The sequence below is a fragment of the Leptonychotes weddellii genome, chromosome 3 (assembly GCF_054177405.1).
Source record: "Leptonychotes weddellii isolate Sample4059 chromosome 3, ASM5417740v2, whole genome shotgun sequence".
In the NCBI taxonomy this organism is placed as follows: Eukaryota; Metazoa; Chordata; class Mammalia; order Carnivora; family Phocidae; genus Leptonychotes; species Leptonychotes weddellii.
The window spans coordinates 124010024-124034222 of record NC_138371.1 but is presented as its reverse complement, the minus strand read 5'-3'; the positions used below and the strand labels follow the sequence as shown (position 1 = coordinate 124034222).

The window sequence follows — 24199 nt, the reverse complement described above, 5'->3', positions numbered from 1 at the left end:
TAGAGATCTAACACTGAACATAATGAAGACAGTCCGTGCTTTCACAGACTTCAAGCCTGACAAAGTGAGGGGTTTAGGCTAAATTACCTCTAAGACCCGTTCCTGAGTTAGCATTCTAGGATTTAAATGGGATTATATTCATATATTCTGTGGCCTGAGGTTAATACAACAATGATTTCCAAATGACCTTGCAAAAGCTGTAAAGTATTAAATAGTTCCCATATGAACATTGGTAAAATAACTTTTAAATTGTAAGCAGGTTTTACGTATTTATTCAGAAAGTGATTCAACTACAGAATGATGCATTGTTAGCACTATGAAATCCAATGTCTTGAAATCATTTTTCTTTTTATAATCTTGAACAAATTTTATATAATCTTGAACAAATCCTCTTATCTGAAGTTTTCATGCATTCAGGTATTTTGCATGATGTCTGATGTGATCAGTAATAAAGGTTGCAATGAAGTAGTAGCTATGATCATAACCCTAGAAGACAAAAGAGAGAAACAGTAAGATATTTATCAGTCAGAAACATCAATATTAAGGACATTAAATATATCTCTCATGTCACTTAATTTTCTTGTAAGTCCTGAAATTATTAGAACATGACGAAGGCTTATAATCAAAATCAAGCTTATTATACTTGTACTTCAACATTTTCACTGAACATTAAAAGAACAGCAAAAATAGAAGAAGAAACATTCTGCACAGCCTGGTTTCTAGATGCTGCCATTAATATGCAAAGAGAGGAAATAACACATTAATCAAATGTACAGTGTAAACAGGTGGTCATATCAACAAGGAATAAAATAATCAGAATTTAAAGAAGTCAGAAACATAGACAAGAAGTTTTAACTCACAGAAGAAACACACTAACATCGGTAAGACGGAAAATGTTAAAATACAAAATAAGCACACAAAGACAATACAGAGAAAGAGCAAAAAACCAGCCAAATGGTTAAACATTGTTTGGGAAGTCAAACACAGCTATCCTAAGTCTAGTTAGGAATTTCACCTCCTATGCAATAAAAGCATATCACATTTTTATTTGAGGAAAAAGGAATAATTCATTAAACCCTGACATCCCTTAGCAATAAACCACACTGGGTAAAAAGCCAGTCAACTATTTTGAAAACTATTCTGAAACAGAGAGAAAATGTAATAAACAGATCTCATGCTATCTGGTTAATTAAAACCACATCTAGATAAATGGAGAGAAGATGCTTCCTCGGGGCATCCTCTGAGTACAAGGTAAGATGACGCTTTCAAAGGAAAAAGGAAAAAATTAAGGTGGGAAGAACCCAAGGGGGTTAAACACCAGGTAATTTGGGGGTGGCCTCCCTTCCAAAACACAATGAAAACATAAGGTGAAATAAACTGAAAGGAGGTAAAAGTCTAAGAAAGATTTTTAAGTTTTTAGCTTATTCAATGGTCTCTGATGAGAGAAAATGGGAATTTTCCTAAGCACTTAAGAAGCAAAAAAAGCCCTAATAAAAATATCAACTGGGTTCCAAGGAACAAAGCAAATCATTAAGGTTTTGATGAAATCAGTAAATGTTCTTAATCTCTTACTTTCAGACATATGCAATGTTATATATCTTGTGAACAGAAGTTAATAAGTAAAGAGTTCCAGGTCAAAGTCATCAAAGTAACTTAAAAGCATGATCTTTTGTTTCCTGTGGCCAAATCACAGAAATGAATCTGACAAGAATGTTGTCAAAATTAAGGCTGAGCTCTGGACTTACTTGGTTTCACATTTCTCAATGATTAGACCAGCCCCAGTTAATTAGTTCAATTTAGAGCTGAAGGCATTTCTTAGAGAGAAACATAAAGAAAAGCATTTTCCATTCCTGTAATTCCTCAATCATTCCAAGGTTAAACAGGATCTTCAGACCCATGATTTCAACCCACAAACCCTAGGAAATGTAGGACCAAGCAGCACCTGCCAGTTTTTACAGACCGATAGATGGCTCTGACTGAAGACAGGTCCGGATGCAAGGATGTGGGTGCCCCGGCACCCTGTGCAGCACGTGCCCTAATGTGACCGAGGGCTCCAACCTTATGCAGCTTCACAGCGGTTTAATGCCTTGCACAGTGTCAGGAACACACGGCGTAGCTATGACTATTCTTGTTATTATTTATTATTATTATTATTATTAGAGAAGTCCCAGGGTAAAACAAAGTTACAATTTTGAGCTCTCAGGAGTGTACCACAAGATTACGGTATATTCTATCTAAAATACAAAGCCAATGCCCGTAACTTCCACAGTGATATTTAACAGAAGATCCACCTTTACGAGAAAATAGAAAATGGCCTATCACGACACAGCGAGAAAGATTTTTTTTTTAGAGAAAGAGAGCGCACGTATACAAGCAGGGGGAGGGGCAGAGGGAGAGAGAATCTCAAGCAGACTCTCCATGAGCACAGTGCCCATCGCGGGGCTTGATCTTTCAACCCTGAGATCATGACCCGAGCCGAAATCAAGAGTCGGACGCCCAACCAACTGAGCCACCCAGGCGCCCCAAGAAAGATTTAAAAAAAAAAAAAAAGAAGATAGCAGGAGGGGAAGAATGAACGGGGGGAAATCGGAGGGGGAGACGAACCATGAGAGACAATGGACTCTGAGAAACAAACTGAGGGTTCTAGAGGAGAAGGGGGTGGGTGGATGGGTTAGCCTGGTGATGGGTATTAAAGAGGGCATGTTCTGCATGGAGCACTGGGTGTTATACGCAAACAATGAATCATGGAACACTACATCAGAAACTAATGATGTAACGTATGGTGATTAACATAACAATAAAAATTATAAAAAAAGAAAAAAAATGTCAACTTACAGGCAGGAGAACACATTGGAACTACTGGCATTCCGTTTAGATAAAAGATGCTTATATAATTGAGCTAAATGTGTCGTTCTTGACTGGTTTTCCTGTTCTATTTACTGATATTATTAAATAGGGGTGGGTCCTTTCATGAACTTCTTTGAGTTGGTTTGCTATGTTAAGCAGCTCGTGCAATTCCATATATGCAGTGACACTTGAAGGAGCCTTAGTTTTGTCTTCTACCTCCCACTTGAAATGGAAAAATCATCAGTAACAAACTCTCTTAGAGTATAAAAATAAATGAACACATTCTTTCATTCTTCCCTCAGCTCTCAAAAAAGCAGCAGTGCGCCAGCAGCTATGATGAACATTTATTCTAACAGGCAGTGTTTTCCCACACATTTTCCAGACCCAATTAGAAAAGCTGATATGAATCCCTGGGTTATTTAGTTTCTTCAGAATACAAAGAAGACTGCTGAAAGGTGCTCACTTGTTTATTTAAGCACTTCCTGAGAGCCTACATGCTGGGTAATCGTGCTGAGCATGAGCATACAGGGACACGAGATCCCTGCACTTCTGGAATTCCGTGCCATGTTCTTACTATTCTCTAACACGCAGTGCAGAGGCCAAAACAGCCTCTGAGTCTTCAAATAGGGCCTGAGGACTTGAAGAGGTTGGATAGCCTTGCTTCAATATTGTTTCTGGAAGTTTCTGTCAGGTCACTGAAATCTTTTCCTCACAATGTAACTTCAATAACTGGAAATAAGACATATGAGGCTTCAGAGTAAGATCTGATCTTTGTGTACTATCAAAATTCTGCTATCTAGTGCTTTTCTAATTTAGATTCGCTGAAGTCAAAACAAAAAAAGAAAAATTCTATGAGGTAACAAACAAATAGCCCTATGCACCACACTTACCTCTCATAATTTTCGGACAGGAGTATAAAAATAGAGTGTGAGCATTTAACACCAAAAAGAGGTAAAGAAATAAAGTTGGGTAAATCGTGTACATGATTGTAATAATTCTCGATCTTCCTCCTTAGTTCACATACTTACATATAGCCCCTATTTTTTTTTTTTTTAAAGATTTTTTAAATTTATTTGACAGAGAGAGACACAGCGAGAGAGGGAACACAAGCAGGGGGAGTGGGAGAGGGAGAAGCAGGCTTCCCGCCGAGCAGGGAGCCCAATGTGGGGCTCGATCCCAGGACCCTGGGATCATGACCCGAGCTGAAGGCAGATGCCCAACGACTGAGCCACCCAGGCGCCCCTATAGCCCCTATTTTTTTCAGCCTACTTAATGCTTCACTGCTCCCATTTCATAAAGAAGTACAGTTCTCTTGTACTTATATGCCAATGATAAGGCAGATATGATTCTCAGACCTGAGGTAACCTGAAGTCAGTGGAAGTTGGCCTGAAAACGTGAAGGCATCGTCTCCGGAGCCATGCCCAGTCATGTCTACTCAGTTGCTCGTTCAATTATAACAAGTCTAAACATCATCTTCAGACCAGGTAGTTTGCTGGTAACCTGCCCTTGCCGGAAGGAAAGTGAACGAAAAATTGTGTCTGAGCTAAAGATTGCGGCTGGTAATTTCAATACTTTCCCCCTTTTTTTTAAGAACTGAATATTTTGTCTTGACTCCTCATTAAATAAACCCAACTGTGTTTTTTAGTTGCTTAGGATATAAGCATTTCAGAAATAAGCTGATTTATTTTTTCCCTCCAAGAATTTCATCAGTGTTTTACTTCTGTGTTATTTTTATAACAAACTGCAGAGATTTTTCAGTCTTTGCTGGCAGGCTGAAACTTTAGTGTTGGTAGTAACAACGGAATTTCCTGGCACCGCCTTGGAGGGGGGAAGAAGAGGCATCCAACACTGCTAGTGCCAAGAAATCATTCGGAAAGAAACATGGTTTATTACGTTCCTTATAGCTAGAGTTAATGTAGTTAAACACACTACTTTATTATCAAATTGGTATTTGGGTTTCTCAAAGTTGGTTACTGACTGAAAACATGCAATTCTGATAAGTGTTTAATCTAAGAAAATACTATTACTTAAAGACAGACACTCAGAGAAAACAAGGTATATCTAATATATTGGTTTTTGACATATTTTCCCACATGATCTATCTATCTATCTACATATACATGTAAATATATTATTATATAACATATATTATTTACATGATTAAAATATTAGGGGAATTAAGAAACCAGGGAGACCGTTAAGATCTGTTACATAAGTTAGATCGCAGGTTACGCATAAATTCTCCTTGTGTTAGCTAATTCCATCCCTTTGCTCCTCAGGAGCACTGCTTCACCTTGCTTGGGAATGGTTAGACCGATGAGAGGAGGACATGTGTTTCCATTCAAATGACCTTGCTTCCAATTCTGGTTCTACTGTAAACTAGCTGTGTGACCTTAGATACAAAGTACTTTTCTCAGCCTGTAAAACAGACAGGAGCCATAAATGCAAACCTACAGCAAACATCATACTTAGTGGGGAAATACTGAAAGCTCTTCTCTAAGATCAGGAACAAGACAAGGTGCCCACTTTTGCCACTTCTGTTCAACATAGTACTAGAAATCCTAGCTAGAGCAATGAGGCAAGAAAAAGGCATAGAAGATGCACAATTTGGTGATATAATCTTAAATGCAGAAAACCCTAGGGCGCCTGGGTGGCTCAGTTGGTTAAGCGACTGCCTTCGGCTCAGGTCATGATCCTGGAGTCCGGGGATCGAGTCCCGCGTCGGGCTCCCTGCTCAGTGGGGAGTCTGCTTCTCCCTCTCCTGCTCCCCCCCTCTTGTGCTCTCTCTCTCTCTCTCATTGTCTCTCTCAAATAAATAAATAAAATCTTTAAAAAACAAAATGCAGAAAACCCTAAAGATTCCATAGTAAGATACAAAAGCAACACCCAAAAATCAGCTGCATTTTTATATACTAACAATGAACAATCTAAAAAGGAAATTATGAAAACAACTATATGATTCCACTTATATGAGATACTTAAGAGTAGTCAGACTTACAGAGAAAGTGGAATGATAGCAGCCAAAGGTTGGAGACAGGGAGGAAGAAACAGGAATTAGTGTTTACAGGTTTCCTCTTTCTATGGAATTAGATCATAAGCATCATTAACTTAATAAGAAGGATTTCACTTTGTCTTGTTATAATTAAAAAATACCTTACCAGAGGTACTTTCAAATTCTGAAATATAAAGTATTATGGAATCTTGCTTTAAAAAAAAAAAAAAAGATTTTATTTATTTATTTAGAGAGAAAGAGTGAGCGAGCAGGGGTGGGGGTAAAGGAGAGGGAGAATCTCAAGCAGACCCCAGAGCTGAGCATTAGCTAGACATGGGGCTTGATCCCCCGCAGAGTCAGATGCTTAACTGACTGAGCCAACCAGGAGCCCCTGGAATTCTGCCTTATAGTTACTTAGAACAAGCTGAGGTTTCCTAGTACTTGCCTCTTGCAATCTAAAAACAACAGGGACTTTCTTTTCTGTACAGGCAGCTATGAAGTTATCAGGTAGTAACTGTCCATCTGAAAGGAACTGGTCATCTTTCCCTTGATCAATTAGTATGTCCAGCTGAGAACCTGGGTAGGACTTCACAAGATGGGTAGCATCATAAGCCTAGAAAAAGAAAAATATTGAAAAATAAATTTGAAAGTGCCCAGAAATATGTTCTTCAAAACAAAATGCAGTAGAACCAAATATAAATTTAACATTATTTAAGCTCTAAGGATGATTAAACCGGAAAACTGCTTTATCGTTGTCTTGCCTGGTTTTTATTTATAAGGTCTTCAGAAATCTATGTCCCACTTATAGCCTCTTCTCTACTTCGAAGCAATGCTGGGCCAGTGGCAAGAATTCTGTATCTCAGCATTCTTCATAGTACAGACTTTTTTCTTCTAAACCTCTGAGGTTCTTAATCACCTCCCAACTCTAAAATCGTAATTTTTTTTCTTTATAAATCCCTCCACAAATTGACTATTTCTTCTAACTTCCTTATCTTTTTCTATTTCCAGATATTTTCTATTTCAAATAGTCTGTTTTGTTGCCTCTTCTTTTTGGCTCTAATTCCAGACTTAAATACATTCAGCCTTCTCTTCTGCGGTCTGTTGAACAGCACCAAATGTCTGCTATCCCCATGAGCATAATCTGAATCATATAAACAACCCCTCAAATTTGTTATCTGAGGAGCTGCCACTAGTTACAAGTTCATATTTTACCATCCACCTTTAAGTATTCTGGATTATTCATATATATTCACTATCACAACTTCTATGTACCAATCAAGACAAACAAAAACCCAAAGAGTTCCCCTTCTAAAGTAACCTGCTTTTAAGACTTGCTTTCTTTACTCTTATAAGGAGAGACTGGAAGGGGATCTATAAAGTCCAACTAGTTCTAAGCTCTGTGACTTCGTAATTCTGCATGGCCTCCTTATTCCAACACTAAATTAAATAGCCTAAACGCAACATAATTAAGATGGTAAAATCTACTGCCACTTAGGGAAAAATTATAGAATTAGATTCCTTTATATATTACCTGTGCCTCTACCTCTCCCCTCCTTTCTTCCAACCAGTTGGTCTTTTTCTTTCTTTTTTTAAGATTTATTTATTATTTGAGAGAGAGAGAGAGCGCAGAGGGACAGAGAGAATCCCAAGCAGAACTCCCCGCTGAGTGGGGAGCCTGACTTGGGGCTTGACCACCCATGAGATCATGACCTGAGCTGAAATCACAAGTCGGAGCTTAACTGACTGAGCAACGCAGGCACCCCACCAGTTGGTCTTTTACCCAACTCTCCCATCAGAACCTAAGCCCCGTGTGGATGTGAAAGGTTATCATCACCTTTGTGACCTAAGATCTCAAACTCCACTCAGGCTCTGCACAGTGGCAAGGCCTCCAAACACCCAAGTACATGCACCATCAGCTCTCAAAGTACCTAACAGTAATCATTTTCTGCATTCTTCCAATATAATAAAAATCTGAGCCTAAACAAAACAGAATTCTAATCTAGTGCCTAAAAGATTAACCCTCCAATTTGTTAGAATTTCAATGTCCAATCTTTTTTTTTTTTTTTTAAGATTTTATTTATTTATTTGACAGAGAAAGACACAGCGAGAGAGGGAACACAAGCAGGGGGAGTGGGAGAGGGAGAAGCAGACTCCCCGCCGAGCAGGGAGCCCGATGCGGGACTCGATCCCGGGACTCCAGGATCATGACCTGAGCCGAAGGCAGTTGCTCAACCAACTGAGCCACCCAGGCGCCCTCAATGTCCAATCTTAAATAAAATTAAGATCCATGTGTGAATGACGCCCCCTGAACACACAACAGTCAAAAAAATTTTTTTCTTCCCCCCACTCAGGTATTTTCCACTTGTTAACATGATGATGAATGCATTTGCCAAATATTCAAACTCTTGGCAATGTTTGCAAATAGCTTATTTCTGCACAAAAGTCAAATGGGTCTTGGGAGAAAGAGCCATTTTTAAATTTTCGTTTTGAAGCATCTGCTCCCATGCTTGAAAAAGCAATCTTGCTACTGGGAAGGTTCACATAAATGTACATTACACAATATCTATTTTTAAAAACTTTTAAGTCTGGAATTTAAAATCCAAATCTGAGAAATGCTGGATTTTGAAACAGATACAGGAAATAATTAAAAGGCCAGGACTCATGCTTCCTGTTGTACAACTGCGTACATGGTTAATAAGAGGCAAATCTAAAGTCAATAATAAAATGTGGTATTTATTGGTAATGTTAATTTAGAAATAAACACAAAAATTAATCATTAGAATAAAGAATGTAGTTTCAGAACATCCACCACAATTCAATACAATTAGAAAACCGGGCTTTTTTGTTGTTGATCTTGTTCTACATATATTCTTTTGTTAATTATTTTAGCTCTGGATCTTTTAGTGAGTTAGGAATATAATGTCTGTGGTGTGTAGCTTTTTCACAAATCTGAAAACTTAAGAATGAGTATGAAGACAGCCATCCCAGTACCTACCTTCCATTTACTTTGATCTGTTCCCAAATATCCACTAAAGGCTTTTTTGCCCCAAGGACAGAGCACTGGGTTGCAAATGGGAGCAAATGCCGACACAGACTTCAGAAACAAAGGAAATTTAAAAACAAGTTATATTTTGCTAAATCAAATATGAACAAACATTTGCAACTTGCTTAAAAACTCAGAAATTTATTTGCAACTTGCTTATAAACTCTGACTTGCCATGAAAACACTTGTGAACAATTTTCCATTGGTTATATGAAGTGCTGAGATTGTAGGCCTCTCCATGATACATCTTTTGTATGTTCTATTATGAGAGCTAATTAACCACAGGTGCCAACAGACTGTAAAGCAATACATTACATTTTCATTAAATAATAATTTCAATAAATAATTAATTTCATTAAATAACACATGCAAGTTTATATTCAGTTTCCACTCATTTTTTCCACTTACAACTAATGAGTAGTAATATAGAACAGTTTACACTCACCTTTGTGAACCTGTTATTAAATCTGAAACACATTATTTCTCTTAAAGAGGGCCAAGAAAGCATTGAGCAATGCATTAAAATTTGTGTTCTATGCAGTGTTGTTTTTAACTGGATAAGTGGCAAAGATGGAATCGTTCAGTTTCAGAGCGCTTCTAAAAGTATATATTTATCAATGTCTATTACCTTTTTTAAAGGACAAAAAACAACTGAATTTGATTTTCTCCCTTAAACGTAATAAAGTAATTGTCTTATGTACAAAAAATGGAAAATAAGACCTTATTTTAAAAACCTACTGTCAAGCCATGAATTAGTTCAACTTTGTAATAAAGTCTGCTAAAAGAAAAATATCTGGTGCCACAATAAGAAACTGCTCTAAGAAATATTGTCATTTCTCAGGGGCACACCTGAAATGGCTAAGAAGTCCTTTCTAAGGGAAGGACATGGATTAAACAAATCTTGAGGTATCTGACAGCCCTGTGATGTTAAAGACAGAAGCTCCTGAGATTATCACTGCTTCAGCATTTCCTTTTTCAACATGATGGCATGACTTTGCCCAGGACATTTTACATATGGTGGTTATTCCAACTTGGCTTATTTAAATGACAAAAAAGTGAAGCTATACTGTTTCAAAAAAATGAATAGAAATACTGACAGTGTTATTTTTCAGTTAAGCTGCAATCCAATTTCCATCAGAGGCAATGAGAAGAGAGAATACTTAAACTTTTACAAATCATGAATATTTTCTACCTCAGAAAATTAAAGTCAACTTAACAAAGGTATTCCTGGTAAAAATATTAAGTGATATACACCGCCACAGTAATAAGAATAAGCTTTAGGAGAAAAAAAATGCCTAGAAAACTATAGTTTGAATAGAAGCAATAAAAACTGCTTTACCATACTTCTAGTAGACCAACTGTGATAGAATTCCTATATTTCTGATTCTGGAGCATATAACTGTGTGGTCAAATTTAATACTCTTCCCCTACAGCCCCTTGAAACTCCCAACACTAGAAAAGTTTAGTCCCAGTACTATAAAATAACAATATCCTAGTTTCACTCTTTGAAAGTTCCTAACTGATATTATCCAAGAGAAATACTTGTCACTGAAAGCTTCGGTAATCTTACTTTGTACTTTCCAGGATTCTTCAAAGCACAAATCAGAGCTCCATGGCCTCCCATGGAGTGGCCAAAAATAGACATCCTTTGGGGGTCCACTGGAAAATTGGCATTTATGAGTTGCGGAAGCTAGAGAATTTAATAGTGTGACAAAAGATATGAAAGAAACAAGTTTAGACTTCTTCAAAGTCATATAAAATAATTACACAATTAACACTTCCAAATCACAGTCTTACAATACTATGAACTAATAAAGATGAAAAAAAGTCTCAGGTAGACAAGGATTATTAATGTATCACTGGAGAAAAGTAATCCTCAGAAAGCAAATTAAAGAAGACGATGCAGAAAAGCCTTTAAAATGTCTTAACTTTTTTTTTTAAAGATTTTATTTATTTATTTGAGAGAGAGAGAGCTCATGAGAGGGGGGAGGGTCAGAGGGAGAAGCAGACTCCCTGTTGAGCAGGAAGCCCGATGTGGGACTCGATCCCGGGACTCCAGGATCATGACCTGAGCCGAAGGCAGTCGCTTAACCAACTGAGCCACCCAGGTGCCCAAAATGTCTTAACTTTTGATCTAGTAATTTCACTTCTTGGCATCTATTCTAGGGAAAAGTCCTTAGGGAAAAAAAATTATACATAAAGACAACCAATGCAGTAAAATTTACTGTGGTAAGAAATATATGTAAATATGTAAATATCCTACATTAGGAAAAACTAAATTATGACATCTGACAGAATATTATGCAATTACTAAGGTTATGTTACAAATAGAGTATTAGAAAATATTTTATACAACTAAAAAAAAGAACAAGATAAAAAATTTTACAACTGTATGAAAACTGGTCGTACAAAAAAAAGTCTGGAATATACCAAAACATAGTTATTATTTGGGGGATGGAATAATGGGGGTGATTAAAATTTTATATTATTGTTTCTGGGTTTTTATGATATACACATTAACAATTAAAATCATATAAAATTTAGAAAAACGCATAAACTGCACATAAATAATATTAACAGAAGCAACGATTTACCCTTACATATCCTTTCTAAGTAAGCCTTGGTTAATCATTATAATATATGTCTGAATAAACCAGCTGCCAGAGTTTTTTCATATATTGTTTTCTTTGTATAATCTGGGTAGTATACACAGGTATCAATATATTTATTATCCTCTTTAAAATTGTACTTAATATTAATTTAAATTGTAGTAAATAAGACTACCGTATAAGTAAACTTTAATGTTCACTAAGATAATCAATAAATATGTGCCAAATAGATTCAACAATACCATACCCTGGTTTAAAATTCTCAGGACTAGAAGGACTTTGTGTCCCAAACTATTCGTAATCATCAATTGATAAATACAACATAAATGAAATTACCTCCTCAGTTACATAAGAGTACATTCTGTAGTTAGTTTTCCAAGGATCTTCAGTGGCATCCACATAAAACCCAGCACCAGTGCCAAAGTCCCAGCTCTCATCTTCTCCTTTAATATTGCAGCCACCTATCATAGAAACATCCCGTGGCCTCATCCACTCCATAGCAATGACCCATGTTTAGTAACACTCTTTTAAATGAATCTGGAAGTTCATTTGCATTTGAGCTGTTCACCAAATATTGCAGTTCTCTGCCTTTTCCGGCGGATACTCCCTGGTCCTCTTATCCCTGAATGGGGCCACGTGACTAGTTCTAGCCAATGAGGTGAGAGAGGGAATGCCCTTCCAGGCAGGAGAATTCACTGCTAAGGGGAGGCACATTGGCTTTCTCTGTGGATGAAGTGCCCTCCTATGTATTCTGAATATACGCTTCTTCACTGTTACCTGTCAAAGGACTTATATCCTCTCTCTATTCTTCCAAAATGTGTTGAGATTCCTTCCCTGAGGACCCTCCCCTATTACCAACACTTTTTTCTCTTAGAAGGAAGAGGAGACAAATGCTTGTGCTCAGATTACTATCTTGCACTGAAAATGTCTCCGTATGTACTTTGGAATCATTCCATTGTATCTCCCCTATTTATTCATCCCCCAATAGGATTTTCTTATAATCTTTCAAAATTTATTAGGTCTTATTTTATATGCTTGCAGGTGGTTAAAAAGCCAACCATTGAGACAAGAGAATTACATTAATACATAGAGTAATTTCAGGAAAATGACCTCTTCATGATATTCAGTACACTCATCCAGGAACATGGCTTTTTCCATTTATTAAAGCCTTTGTTTATGATTGTTAGCAAATTTTACATTTCTTGTAAAAAATAAATCTTCATATTTTAAAAGTTTATTCCTAGGCATTTAATATTTTTAATACTACTCAGAATTAAACTTTTTATTACATTTCTAGTGAGGTATGTCTTGCTTTGGTGTATTATATGTCCTGTGAAAGCAAATGTACTACTTCCTAAGGCCAGCCATTTATCTTCCAGATAATTTTAGCTGCATTTAATAAATTCCATTTCCTGACACTTTCTAAGGTCACAAAGTAAGTTTTAACTCTCTGATGGATTGAGTTCTCAAATATTTGATAGTTTCATTTCTCTAATGTAAGCATTCTAGTTATTTATATTAAAACCAATACACGTTAAATGCATGACTGATGAGCAGATGAGAAAAGACATAATTTTCATGACAGGACAGTTTACCTATGGAATAGAAATATTTTTATGCATTTTGGCATTAGTGCGAATATATTAATCAAGTTGCTCAGTCTCTGTTTTGAAGTGTCTTTTTTTTTTTTTTTTAAGATTTTATTTATGTATTTGACAGAGAGAGACACAGCGAGAGAGGGAACACAAGCGGGGGAGTGGAAGAGGGAGAAACAGGCTTCCCACTGAGCAGGGAGCCTGATGCGGGGCTCGATCCCAGGACTCCGGGATCATGACCTGAGCCGCTTAAGGACTGAGCCACCCAGGTGCCCCATGTTTTGAAGTGTCTTAATCTATAAAATGGGACTAGCAAAATGGTCCCCTCTCATAAGAGTGATGTCATGAGTAAGATTCACAGTGAGGAAAATATATAGCATGGTATTTTAGAGTATTGATATCATCTGAAAGATTAATGAGATAATAGCCAAAATATAAAAAAAATAAAAAATAAAATAATATTACATTATACCACTTACAACTTAGTCTGAAAGATTTAACAAGGATCTCTGGACTGAGAATACTTACGAGGGCTCGTATCTGGAGCAATGACGACAAGGCCATGTTCGGAGGCAGCTTGATGATAACCAGCCTTTGATATAAAATTTTGTTCCGTGCAAGTCAAACCTGAAGATCAGAAATAGTGTTATCTCATGCTACACTGTGGATGGTTTATAAGATGTAACCCCTTTTTTTTTTTTTAAAGATTTTATTTATTTGACAGAAAGAGAGAGAGTGCATGAGCAGGGAGAAGGGCAGAGGGAGAGGGAGAAGCAGACTCCTCGTTGAGCAGGGAGTCCGATGTGGGGCTCGCTCCCAGGACCCTGGGATCATGACCTGAGCCGAAGGCAGACCCTTAACCGACTGAGCCACCCAGGCGCCCCATGATGTAACCCTTTTATAATACAGGAAAACAAGCTCACTTGGTATTATTAAAACACTATTTTTTTTTTTTAGAAATGATTCTAAAGAAGACAATAAAGTTCCCTTTCTCATAAAATTTATAGTAGTATTAATCTAAGAACTGTCTTAGGTTAAATGCTCCCACAGTTGTCCTTTCAAAGTCACTCACTAAAGTTTCAAACATTGAAATCCTTAGGACCAGATGTACTTGGGAATTCAGAATTTTTCAAACTGTAGAATGGCAATATGGTGTAGAATGCAATGTTGTATCAACCCAGTGGGGTGTTGTCAAACATGCTAATTAAACATGTTACTGTTCCTGCATCAAAACATAAATATTCACAATAAGTCAGCATAATACTATAAATAACTTAATTTTTTTTATAAACAGAATTCAGCCTGATCATCTTTGTATTCCTCAGTGTTTTAAGAAGAGAGAAATGGCTACCATATAGCTCCTTAAATTTTAGCTCAGTTTTTCCAGATATTTCTGCTGCTTTTCCTAGCTATAGGCTTTTCGGTCATGTAATAGAAGGGAAGACTGAATCCTCTTATTATAGTAGAAGGGCCAAGAATAAACTGGCAATAGATGGATGAGCTAAGTACCACCTAACCCAACACCCCGTTTCCAGTGGCCAATGCCAAATATCCCACCATATCTGATAATGAGTGACATCAAAGCTGACTAGTATGCACGAAGCGGTATGAATTAACTACGGAACACTTTTATAGTTTCTATTTATCCCCTAGCAGCCAGCACAGGGACTTATGAAATGGTTGCTAATGAGGATTAAATTAATAAATAATTACAAGATACAAAGTTACAAGTATCATTGGATAAAGTGTTTTGAGGGTTCATGTTTACTTATTTATTTATTTATTTTTATTTTTTAAGATTTTATTTATTTATTTGAGAGAGAGAGACACAGCGAGAGAGGGAACACAAGCAGGGGGAGTGCGAGAGGGAGAAGCAGGCTTCCCGCCGAGCAGGGAGCCCGATGCGGGGCTCGATCCCAGGACCCTGGGACCATGACCTAAGCTGAAGGCAGATGCTTAATGACTGAGCCACCCAGGCGCCCCGGGAGTTCATGTTTAAACTGTTAGGACATACATACTTTTACTAGTCATAGCAGGGGAAGAAGGTCCTTGTTTGTTCACTCTGTTCCTTCCCAATCCATCTTCCAGAGATACAGGAGCTGTATCATGATGGAGAACTACCCCAAATACTGATAAAAGGTCAGTGGTCTTGATGACCTTAATGCAAATGTGTTCAGAGGCAAGGTAAGAGGGTAACAAGAATGGGTTTTGAGGATTTCAGACAGGATCTGGTTAGAAAGATGTCACTCAGCCACTTACTGGCTAACCAAAATCAGTCAAGTCACTTGAATATTGTGAGTCTCAGTTCTTTCATTTGAAAAATGGGGATTAATATTGCTTATGATCATCTCATAGTGTGTCTATGAGGATTAAATGTGATAATGTAAAAAGCCTTGAATTGTGTCTCGGACACAGTGCAGAGTGTCTTTTACTTGGGAAATGTAAATGTTTAGTGACCAGAGAAAAATCTATTTTTTTCTAGTTAGAACATAATTTCCTTGATTAAGGTATTAGGAAATGAACTGCAGACTCATAGAAATGAAGATAATTCTACTAGCAGAATTACTCTCAAGAATATAAAGATGGTTACTAATTAACATCCACTTGATCAACTATGCTTACTTTTATGAAGAGTTTTCGGGTTTTTTTGGTTAACAGCTTTATTGAGGTAGAATTCAGATGCCATACAATTCACCCATGTAAAGTGTACAACTCCACGACTGTTGGTATATTTACAACTATGGAACACTACCACTATCTAATTTTAGAATATTTCTGTCACCCCAAAAAGAAAACCCATACCCATTAGCAGTCACTTCCTATTTTCTAATCCCCGCCTCCTCAGCCTTAGGTAATCACTTTCTGTCTTTATGGGTTTGTTTATTCTAGACACTTCACATAAATGGAATTTAACAATATGTTGTCTCTTGTGAATGACTTCTTTCATTTAGCATGGTTTCAAGGTTCATCCAAGATGTATGTTGTGTCTATGAGGACTTCATTCCTTTTTGTTGTTGAGCAATATTCCACTGTGTGGATATACCACATTTTCCTTACTTCATTAGTTGACAGACCTTTGGTTTGTTTCCACTTTTTTGTTATTATAAATAATGTATAATGTAATATATGGACATTTGTGTGCAAGTTTTTATATGGACACATATTTTCAATGCTCCTGGGTATAGGGCTAATGAAGGGCTGTTCCGATGGTCACGATGACTTTGGAAAGTTGCAGACCATGCCATCAGGACCATCTTTTAGAATTTCAGTTTGGATGCTTTAATTTTAGTTAATTGAGTAATTTTAGAAATATAACAATTGATGTCAGTCTCTCTGCCATTGTTTTCGTTCAACATACCAGGAATTAAATATCCTGAAATTCTTTTGCCATTATTTCTCAAATGTATAGTCAGACAATCTTAATTTTTTAAAAGAAAATCAAGCCTTAGGCTCCAAAGTCTATCTGTTCTTCAGCATCTCACTAAGGAAATTGTCCTGTCATGTGACGTAAACAAACCCAAATTCTATGTTTTATACTCATAAAGCTCAGATGATATATATTATAGATTCCAATTTTGGTTAGAAATTTAGGGCCTTATTACTACAGCACGTCTTACACAATACCCTGGTACTTCTGATCTACGTTATTATACTTACAGCCGGAGACAGGGCTCCAGCAGCCGTCACCGGAAACACAATGCAAAAAGAACAGGGGAAAGACTAAATACAGCGCTGGGCTATAAGTCAGAAAACTTGTTCACTCTGTTACATGATCTCGGTCAATACATAACTTCTCGGGGCCTATGAAACAGTTACCTCTTCTATAGATTGCATGATTTCTAAGGTCATCTTCAGCTACACAGTACTCTGTTTCTAAAACAAGCATGCAATTTTGTTCTTGCTGCTTTTGGTAATACCCAGTGCTCTTCCAGCAAAATCAGTTTGCTTTTTTCAATCACAGAAATAGGTTGTTGAGTAACAATCAGGTAGGCTCTTAATTTTTACCTTTCAAAATGAAATGTTTATTCTCATTTTAAACGACTGGTATTTGGGGCTTATCCTCGGTAAAACATATGTAAAAGGGGATTTATTAAAATCCAAGCTATAAGCAATTTTAAAGTGACAAAAATAGCACTCTATGATATAATTTAGATTCTATCGAGCCTCTCCTTATGGTTGCTTCTAAAGATGAAATGCCAACAACATTTTGTGGAAGAATTAGCAGACAGCTTCAAACTACTGGTGGAAAAACTTTACTCTCTCATAATCCATTCTATAGTCTTTAATATTCGCCACAGATTAACAAACTTTAGTGTTCTTTTGTGATTTTCCAGACTGTTGCCAGAGAAGATTGATGGAGTCTGATTAAAACATGACTTCCCTGGTCGCCAAGGCAGTGCATGCATGTTGGGGTTACCTTTACCTTTTCTGTAAGTTGTACCAAAACATCTACTTAACTTCTTTCATTTGTACCATTCTTCAAATAAAGTAATTTGGTACCCCCCACCAAAAAAAAGAAGTTACTTGTCTGTAGTTTCTTTTTTTTTTTTTTAAAGATTATTTATTTATTTATTTGACAGAGAGATAGAGAGCACAGGTAGACAGAGCAGCAGGCAGAGGGAGAGGGAGAAGCAAGCTGCCTGCTGAGCAGGAAGCCTGATGTGGGGCTCGATCCCAGGACACTGGGATCATGACCTGAGCCGAAGGCAGACGCTTAACCGACTGAGCCACCCAGGCGCCCCTTGTCTGTAGTTTCTAATTAGTGTATCATGGGTGTTCTGGTTTTACCTAAGATTGTTCTATTTGAGTGGTAAAATCTCTACAAACTTCAGAAATTCTTAGGTAGGTACAAATTAAGTAAGTAACTTTTCTAAGCTCTTGCCAATGAGTCCGGAATTTTACATTCTCTGTTAAATTACTTGGTTTAGTTTTAAAAGAAGTGAAATAAATATAACTTAGTAGGTCTGAAATTATTCTCAGGATAAAGTAGGAGTAGACTACAAGAGGCTCCTAAAGTCTTTTATAAATGGCTCAGTAAGCACACCAATAAGTCAAGATAAAAGAGAAGATAAGGCAGTTAAAAAGAAAAAGAAATTCCTTTCTAAAACTCACATGAATAACACTTACCAGACAGCCAATACAGTGCAGGGCATTTTCCAGTTTCTGCCTTTGGTGGTAAGTAGATGGCAAATTTCATTTTGCAGTTCAATTCAACACTGTAATTTTAACCATGACAGAAAAAATCAATGCCTCTCACTGGTTAAGACAGAAACATAAAATAAGTGATTTAATGTCTAAAATAAGTGATTCCACCAACATTTAAGGAATATAACTTGGCCCTTAAAAAAAGAATGGGGCCAATTTAGCATACTGATCTATTAACCAACCTGGGTCTTTGCTGTGCATGGCACATAAGTCATGTGGGGGGGGGGGAATAAATTAGAATAAATGTAATACCCTCAATATAGCACTAGTATTACTAAAAGAAAAATTGTTTTTGTTTCTAAAGAGATGTATGAAATAACAAATCAGCTTTTATAAAAAATGAATTCTAAAGATATTAAATTATGTTTGTTCATGGGCACTGAAATGTACCACACCTTTAATTTATTCTTTGTCACTAATATCTTATTATAATCACTAATATCACAAATGAGGTAATTTTGATAAAAACCACAGGTATTTTTTCCATGTAAATGGTAATTTGTGCAACAATGATCTTTCATGGGTCTATTTAAGGAATCAAATAGATGGAAGCAGAATGAGAGATACCTAAAATTTTATCTTCTTGGTAGTTACCTGTCATGTTCAAAAACTTTCTGCAATCCTCCAAAGCACTTGTTGCTGGAAATCTGCTTCAATGCCATTCTTCTCCTATTAGTGAAGATTAATCTTATTAATTTCTAGAACATTAGTTCTTGAAAAATTTGAAACAAAATTGTTTTCAGATAAATTAGCCAACATACACAACTGTTTCCCACTGAGAATATTTTTTCACTTGCTAATTTTCTCTGGTAAATAACATTAAGAAACTGACTCACTTTCATGTACACACTTAGAGCTGTTAATGCATTTTAGGAAACTTTAGTACTTTGGTAGGTCAACACTAATTTATCCAGTTGGTTAACAAGCTTTTTTTTTTCTTTTTTCTTTTTGTGGATTGCCCCAAATTCTTTTCAGAAAGAGGGAAAGTATAAACAAGCTACTAATTAACTACTTTAGCTCAGAAGATCAAAAACTGTTTAATAGTTTACCTGTCAACTGTAACAAACGAATCAAAGAATTGGTCTTACTGATTATAGCTGATTTTTTAAAATGGGAGGAAAATGATGTCACCATAATGATTTGGTAACAATAAGCGGTAACATTTATCGAGCACTTACAGCGTGATTGCCACTTTGCTATACGTGCACCCAGACCAAATTCCTCATCCTATGAGATTTTTTCTGAGAAAATGATGCACAACTTCTAGTCAACAATTCTCCCTTTTAAAACGAACCAACAAGTAAAACATAAGTGAATTAAAAGTGCAGCTTATTGATGGCAGATTTTGAAGTCTGGTAATTCTTTTCTCTCAGACAAATCTTTTAAATGTTCATAAATAAAAAATTTTAAGTTTAAATGTTAAAATACCACACGTTATTAATTTTTAATAATACAAAAAAAGTCAGTAAACCATCCGTACCAGAAGTGCCTGTTCAACAGAGAGGAACCAGACTGCTTATGATGCGTATCTCTCAGGAAGGATTCCCTTCCCCTCCTTATTATAAATCAGTTAGCCATACACACTAAATAAACAATCCTCAGATGCTAGGAATACGTATTACCACTCTAGTGGTCTTCTCAGTGAATATGTTCCACATAATTTCTACTGACATTCTCAGAACAGTATGCTGATCGGTTGTGGTGTTAGGGTTACTCTAAAAAAATACATAACAATAATCTTAAAAAGTTAATCTTGGAAATGTCTTTGCAAAATTCGTTTTTTAAAAAGAATTTTTATTTATTTATTTGACAGAGAGAGAGAGAGCACAAGCAGGTGGAGTAGCAGGCAGAGGGAGAGGGAGAAGCAGGCTCCCCGCTGAGCAAGAAGCCATGTGGGGCTTGATCCTAGGACCCTAGCTAGCTAGGATCACGACCTGAGTCGAAGGCAGTTGCTTAACCAACTGAGTCACCCAGGTGCCCTGTCTTTGCAAAATTCTAAATAAGATTAGTTTCAATCCTACCTTTTAGTAATTTCCTCAAGAAATCTAAATACTTAGTTTTGCATTGGAAAGCTGGGATTTGAACCAGGAAGCCTGACATCAGCAACCCTACTTTTTGCTGCTATGTTCTACTGCTTCTTTGGAGGGTCTTTATATACTCTCTTTTTTTAGATGCTCTGAGATTGACTAAATTTATAGGATTAGGGTTTACAATTACAGAGAAATTACCTTCTATTCACAGGTTTATGCATTTAATCCATAAGAGAGCAGTTCTTAAACTGCTCACAAATGTTATTAATTATTATTAACTTCAGCTATTCTTGTTCATGATCCTAGCTTAAATAATACAGTAACACAGACGTATAATTTTAGCATACACACATGAGACCAAGGAATAGAATTTTTTTGCTGAATTATTCTATAAGGATGTCCTGTTTTCTTAAATTTAGTAAGGGCTATGTTTGCTTTCCCAAACCATGGCACTCTGAGCATATATCTAGTGCATAAGAAATAACTAATAATTATTTGTTGAATTAATGAATAATTATTTTATTAACTTCTGACTACCAATTATGTGAAAGTTTTAAAAATCTGCTTGTCCTTCATCTTTTTTGTTCTATAATTTATGACTTATTTTTTTTTTTTAGTAAAGCACAACTAGTTTATTTCTTCTGCTTTTTTAATGTGCTTTAACTAAAATTCAAAATCAAGTACTTCCCCTTTGATCAGAGAAAACCAAGTTAAAATGCTGTGTTTTCAATTGACAGAATGAGCTGAAAAAAATAAAATCAAAGCTTTTAAAGTTTTTTCCTCTAACCACCCATTTTAGAAATTACCTTGGTTACAAATCAAGAAAAAAGTTACACTCAATAAAAAAATCTGACATGAGCTAAGAACTAGATACACTATGATATATGAAATAATATACTAGGTGATTACGTTCTTCACTAAAATTTTTCTATGTGAAAAATAACATAGTTTAAAGTAAGTTATTAGCTTTTTCATCCAACTTTCCAAGTAACACATAAGAAATAAAACTTAAATTTACCTGACCAATTGCTACTTGCTTTTTTGCCTGCACCAAAGGATAGATGATCCTGAAAAAAATGAAAAGACCAAGTGGTTTATAAACAGGACATACTTTTTTTTTTTTTTAAGATTTTATTTATTTATTTGAGACAGAAAGAATGAGAGACAGAGAGCATGAGAGGGAGGAGGGTCAGAGGGAGAAGCAGACTCCCCGCCGAGCAGGGGGAGCCCGATGCGGGACTCGATCCCGGGACTCCGGGATCATGACCTGAGCCGAAGGCAGGCGCTTAACGACTGAGCCACCCAGGCGCCCCAAACAGGACATACTTTTGACAACAGTGGTTATACAGACATGTGCAGGGCACAACACATTCTGAGCAGAGACATTTTCTTCTCTTGAGGCAGACTGACTGTCTACTCTGGATACGGCAGCATGGCAAAAGCAGCTGAGGGAATAGCATCACCCCATCACCTCAGCCCTTAATCGAACTACCTTAATACTTATTTTGCCACAAGGCAGGCAAGAACTTCTGCTGGACTAAGATTCCTATGAAGAAAGTTGTGTGGGGTTTTTTTTCTTTTTAATTAAATAGAAAAAAAATTTAAAGTGTAATTTGTTAGTATGAGATATAATCAACTGCTGAGAGGAAACAAAACAGGAGTGGGGGCTAGAAGAGTAGAGAGAGATAGAAGAGTAGAGATAGAGTAGAAGGGCTGGAAGAGTAGAGAGAGATAGAAGAGTAGAGATAGAGTAGAGGGGCTGGAAGAGTAGAGAGAGAAGAGTAGAGACAGAGTAGAAGGGCTGGAAGAGTAGAGATAGAAGAGTAGAGATAGAGTAGAGGGGCTGGAAGAGTAGAGAGAGATAGAAGAGTAGAGATACAGTAGAGGGGCTGGAAGAGTAGAGAGAGATAGAAGAGTAGAGATAGAGTAGAGGGGCTGGAAGAGTAGAGAGAGAAGAGTAGAGATAGAGTAGAGGGGCTGGAAGAGTAGAGAGAGATACAAGAGTAGAGATAGAGTAGAGGGGCTGGAAGAGTAGAGAGAGATACAAGAGTAGAGATAGAGTAGAGGGGTTGGAAGAGTATAGAGAGAAGAGTAGAGATAGAGTAGAGAGGCTGGAAGAGTAGAGAGAAATAGAAGAGTAGAGAGAGATAGAAGAGTAGAGAGAGAGAGAGTAGAGGGGCTAGAAGAGTAGAGAGAGATGGGAGTGGCTAGAAGAGTAGAGAGAGATAGAAAGTGCAGACCTGTTTGGCTAAGAGGTGTAGATGGAATGTGTTGCACAGGAGGAAAAAGGGAAGAGAAGAGGACTTCAGGACTGCTGGGCTGACAGGCTAGAAAGGATGAACTGCTGAGAAAAATGGGCTTATGAATGATGAAGGGACCGCTGCGACACTGTAAGAAATAAACAGAAACTTACACAATACGTGTAGGCCTGTCAGTGTCATTTTATCTGCCGGGTATCTTATTTAGGTTCTTGGATTGTATTTTGTAGGAAAAATGGAGTGAAAGAGTGGGGTAGAACAGCAAAACACAAAATAGATTCCTCCCCCAAGAAAAACCCTGAACAAAAACAAACAACAGTTTCACAGTGCCAGTGGGTGTTACACAATTTTTCTAGAAAGTCAATGAAGTGAACATCAATATTTTTCAGAGAAGAAAGGTTTTCTCAAGTGCACTGCCAAGCCAATCAGGTAAAAGCTATTAAAGAGAAATCATCTTTATTCACGAAGCATCTGTTCCCCCAGAAGGCCAACTTGCCAAATCTTAGTTTTCTTTTCCTTCTTTATTCAGGCTAAATGCCATCCTCCTCCAGAAAGCTGTGCTCTTTATAGGTTCACCCATTCCCTTCTTCTTTTGATGAGTCTCAGGTCTCTATCTCTTTCTGTGTTTTGTTCTCATTCTTTCTGGACTCCTTGGATTTTGATCCATTTCTTCACTTTCAGGGTGTCCCACTCCACCGGCTCTTACAACCTACACAGGTCTCCCCAGCATCATCGGATTATGGTACTGCTCACCATCATGTCTCTGTTCAAATCCTCTCTTCAGAGAAAACTTGCTATCTGGGTTCTTCTACTCCTTCCCCTTCTTCCATCTCCCTTTCCTTTGCTCTTCGCATGCACTCTTTCCCTAACTCCCATTCCCTATGTTTCAACCACATTTTCTAGGTGGAAGAATCTAAATCTGCATCTCTAGACCCAATAATTCTCATGCATTAGTGCCAGAATTTAAATGTCTTACTACACCCTTCTACCAAGATAGGCTACCAGCTAGTAAAACCCAACACATCTAAAATTAAGTGTTGGGGTACCTGGATGGCTTAGTTGGTTGAGCACCAGACTCTTGATTTTGGCTCAGATCATTAACTCGGGGTCATGAGATCGATCCCTATGTGGGGCTCCACTGGGCCTGGAATCTGCTTAAGATTCTCTCTCTCACTCCTCCCCAACTCTGTCTCTCGAAAAATAAAAATAAAAAATAAATTTAAAATTAAGTGTGTATCTCCCACCTTCAAACCATTTTTTTCTTTCCTTTTCTTGCCTCTCTTTTCATCCACGCCTGTCTTGCCCAATCTATGTGTGAAACGTCTTAAAGTTACCCCTGCTTTGAATTCCCACTGCCACCATTCTAATTATACAAAAGAAATTAAAACTTAGGCTCCTACTTTGTTTCCTTCTTGTATGTCCCACTAAAATCAATCCTGCACGGAAGCCTAGGGCTTTAATACATGTAAACTTACTGTTTAATGGATATCTATACCCGTTACATACTCAGGCCTAACATGGCCTACAGGCAATTGTTAGCCATTTTGATTTATTTTTTATTTGATTTTTAAAAAATTGTGATAAAAAACATATAAAGTTTACTGTCCTATTTTTTTTTTT

At 36.9% G+C, this 24199-nt stretch overlaps 1 protein-coding gene across 7 annotated transcripts in view; it reads right to left on the bottom strand.

The window, feature by feature from the left end:
* Positions 1 to 256: 256 nt before the first annotated feature.
* Positions 257 to 24199, bottom strand: part of ESD (esterase D) — a 25530-nt gene continuing 1587 nt past the window's right edge. The window contains exons 2-11 of one of the 7 annotated variants that reach the window (XM_081814918.1): positions 21340 to 21388; positions 19470 to 19571; positions 18886 to 18960; positions 18214 to 18302; positions 13615 to 13713; positions 11828 to 11952; positions 10453 to 10572; positions 8835 to 8933; positions 6285 to 6452; positions 257 to 486 (exon numbers count right to left, since the gene is read on the bottom strand). In XM_081814918.1, the coding sequence (XP_081671044.1) occupies positions 406 to 486; positions 6285 to 6452; positions 8835 to 8933; positions 10453 to 10572; positions 11828 to 11952; positions 13615 to 13713; positions 18214 to 18302; positions 18886 to 18953 (849 nt within the window). In that variant the 5' untranslated portion in view covers positions 18954 to 18960; positions 19470 to 19571; positions 21340 to 21388 and the 3' untranslated portion in view covers positions 257 to 405. Of the gene's footprint in view, positions 487 to 3168; positions 3577 to 6284; positions 6453 to 8834; positions 8934 to 10452; positions 10573 to 11827; positions 11953 to 13614; positions 13714 to 18213; positions 18303 to 18858; positions 19004 to 19469; positions 19572 to 21339; positions 21389 to 24199 lie in introns of those variants that run through there. The other 6 variants (XM_081814920.1, XM_081814922.1, XM_031039107.2 and 3 more) reach the window with 6 other exon arrangements.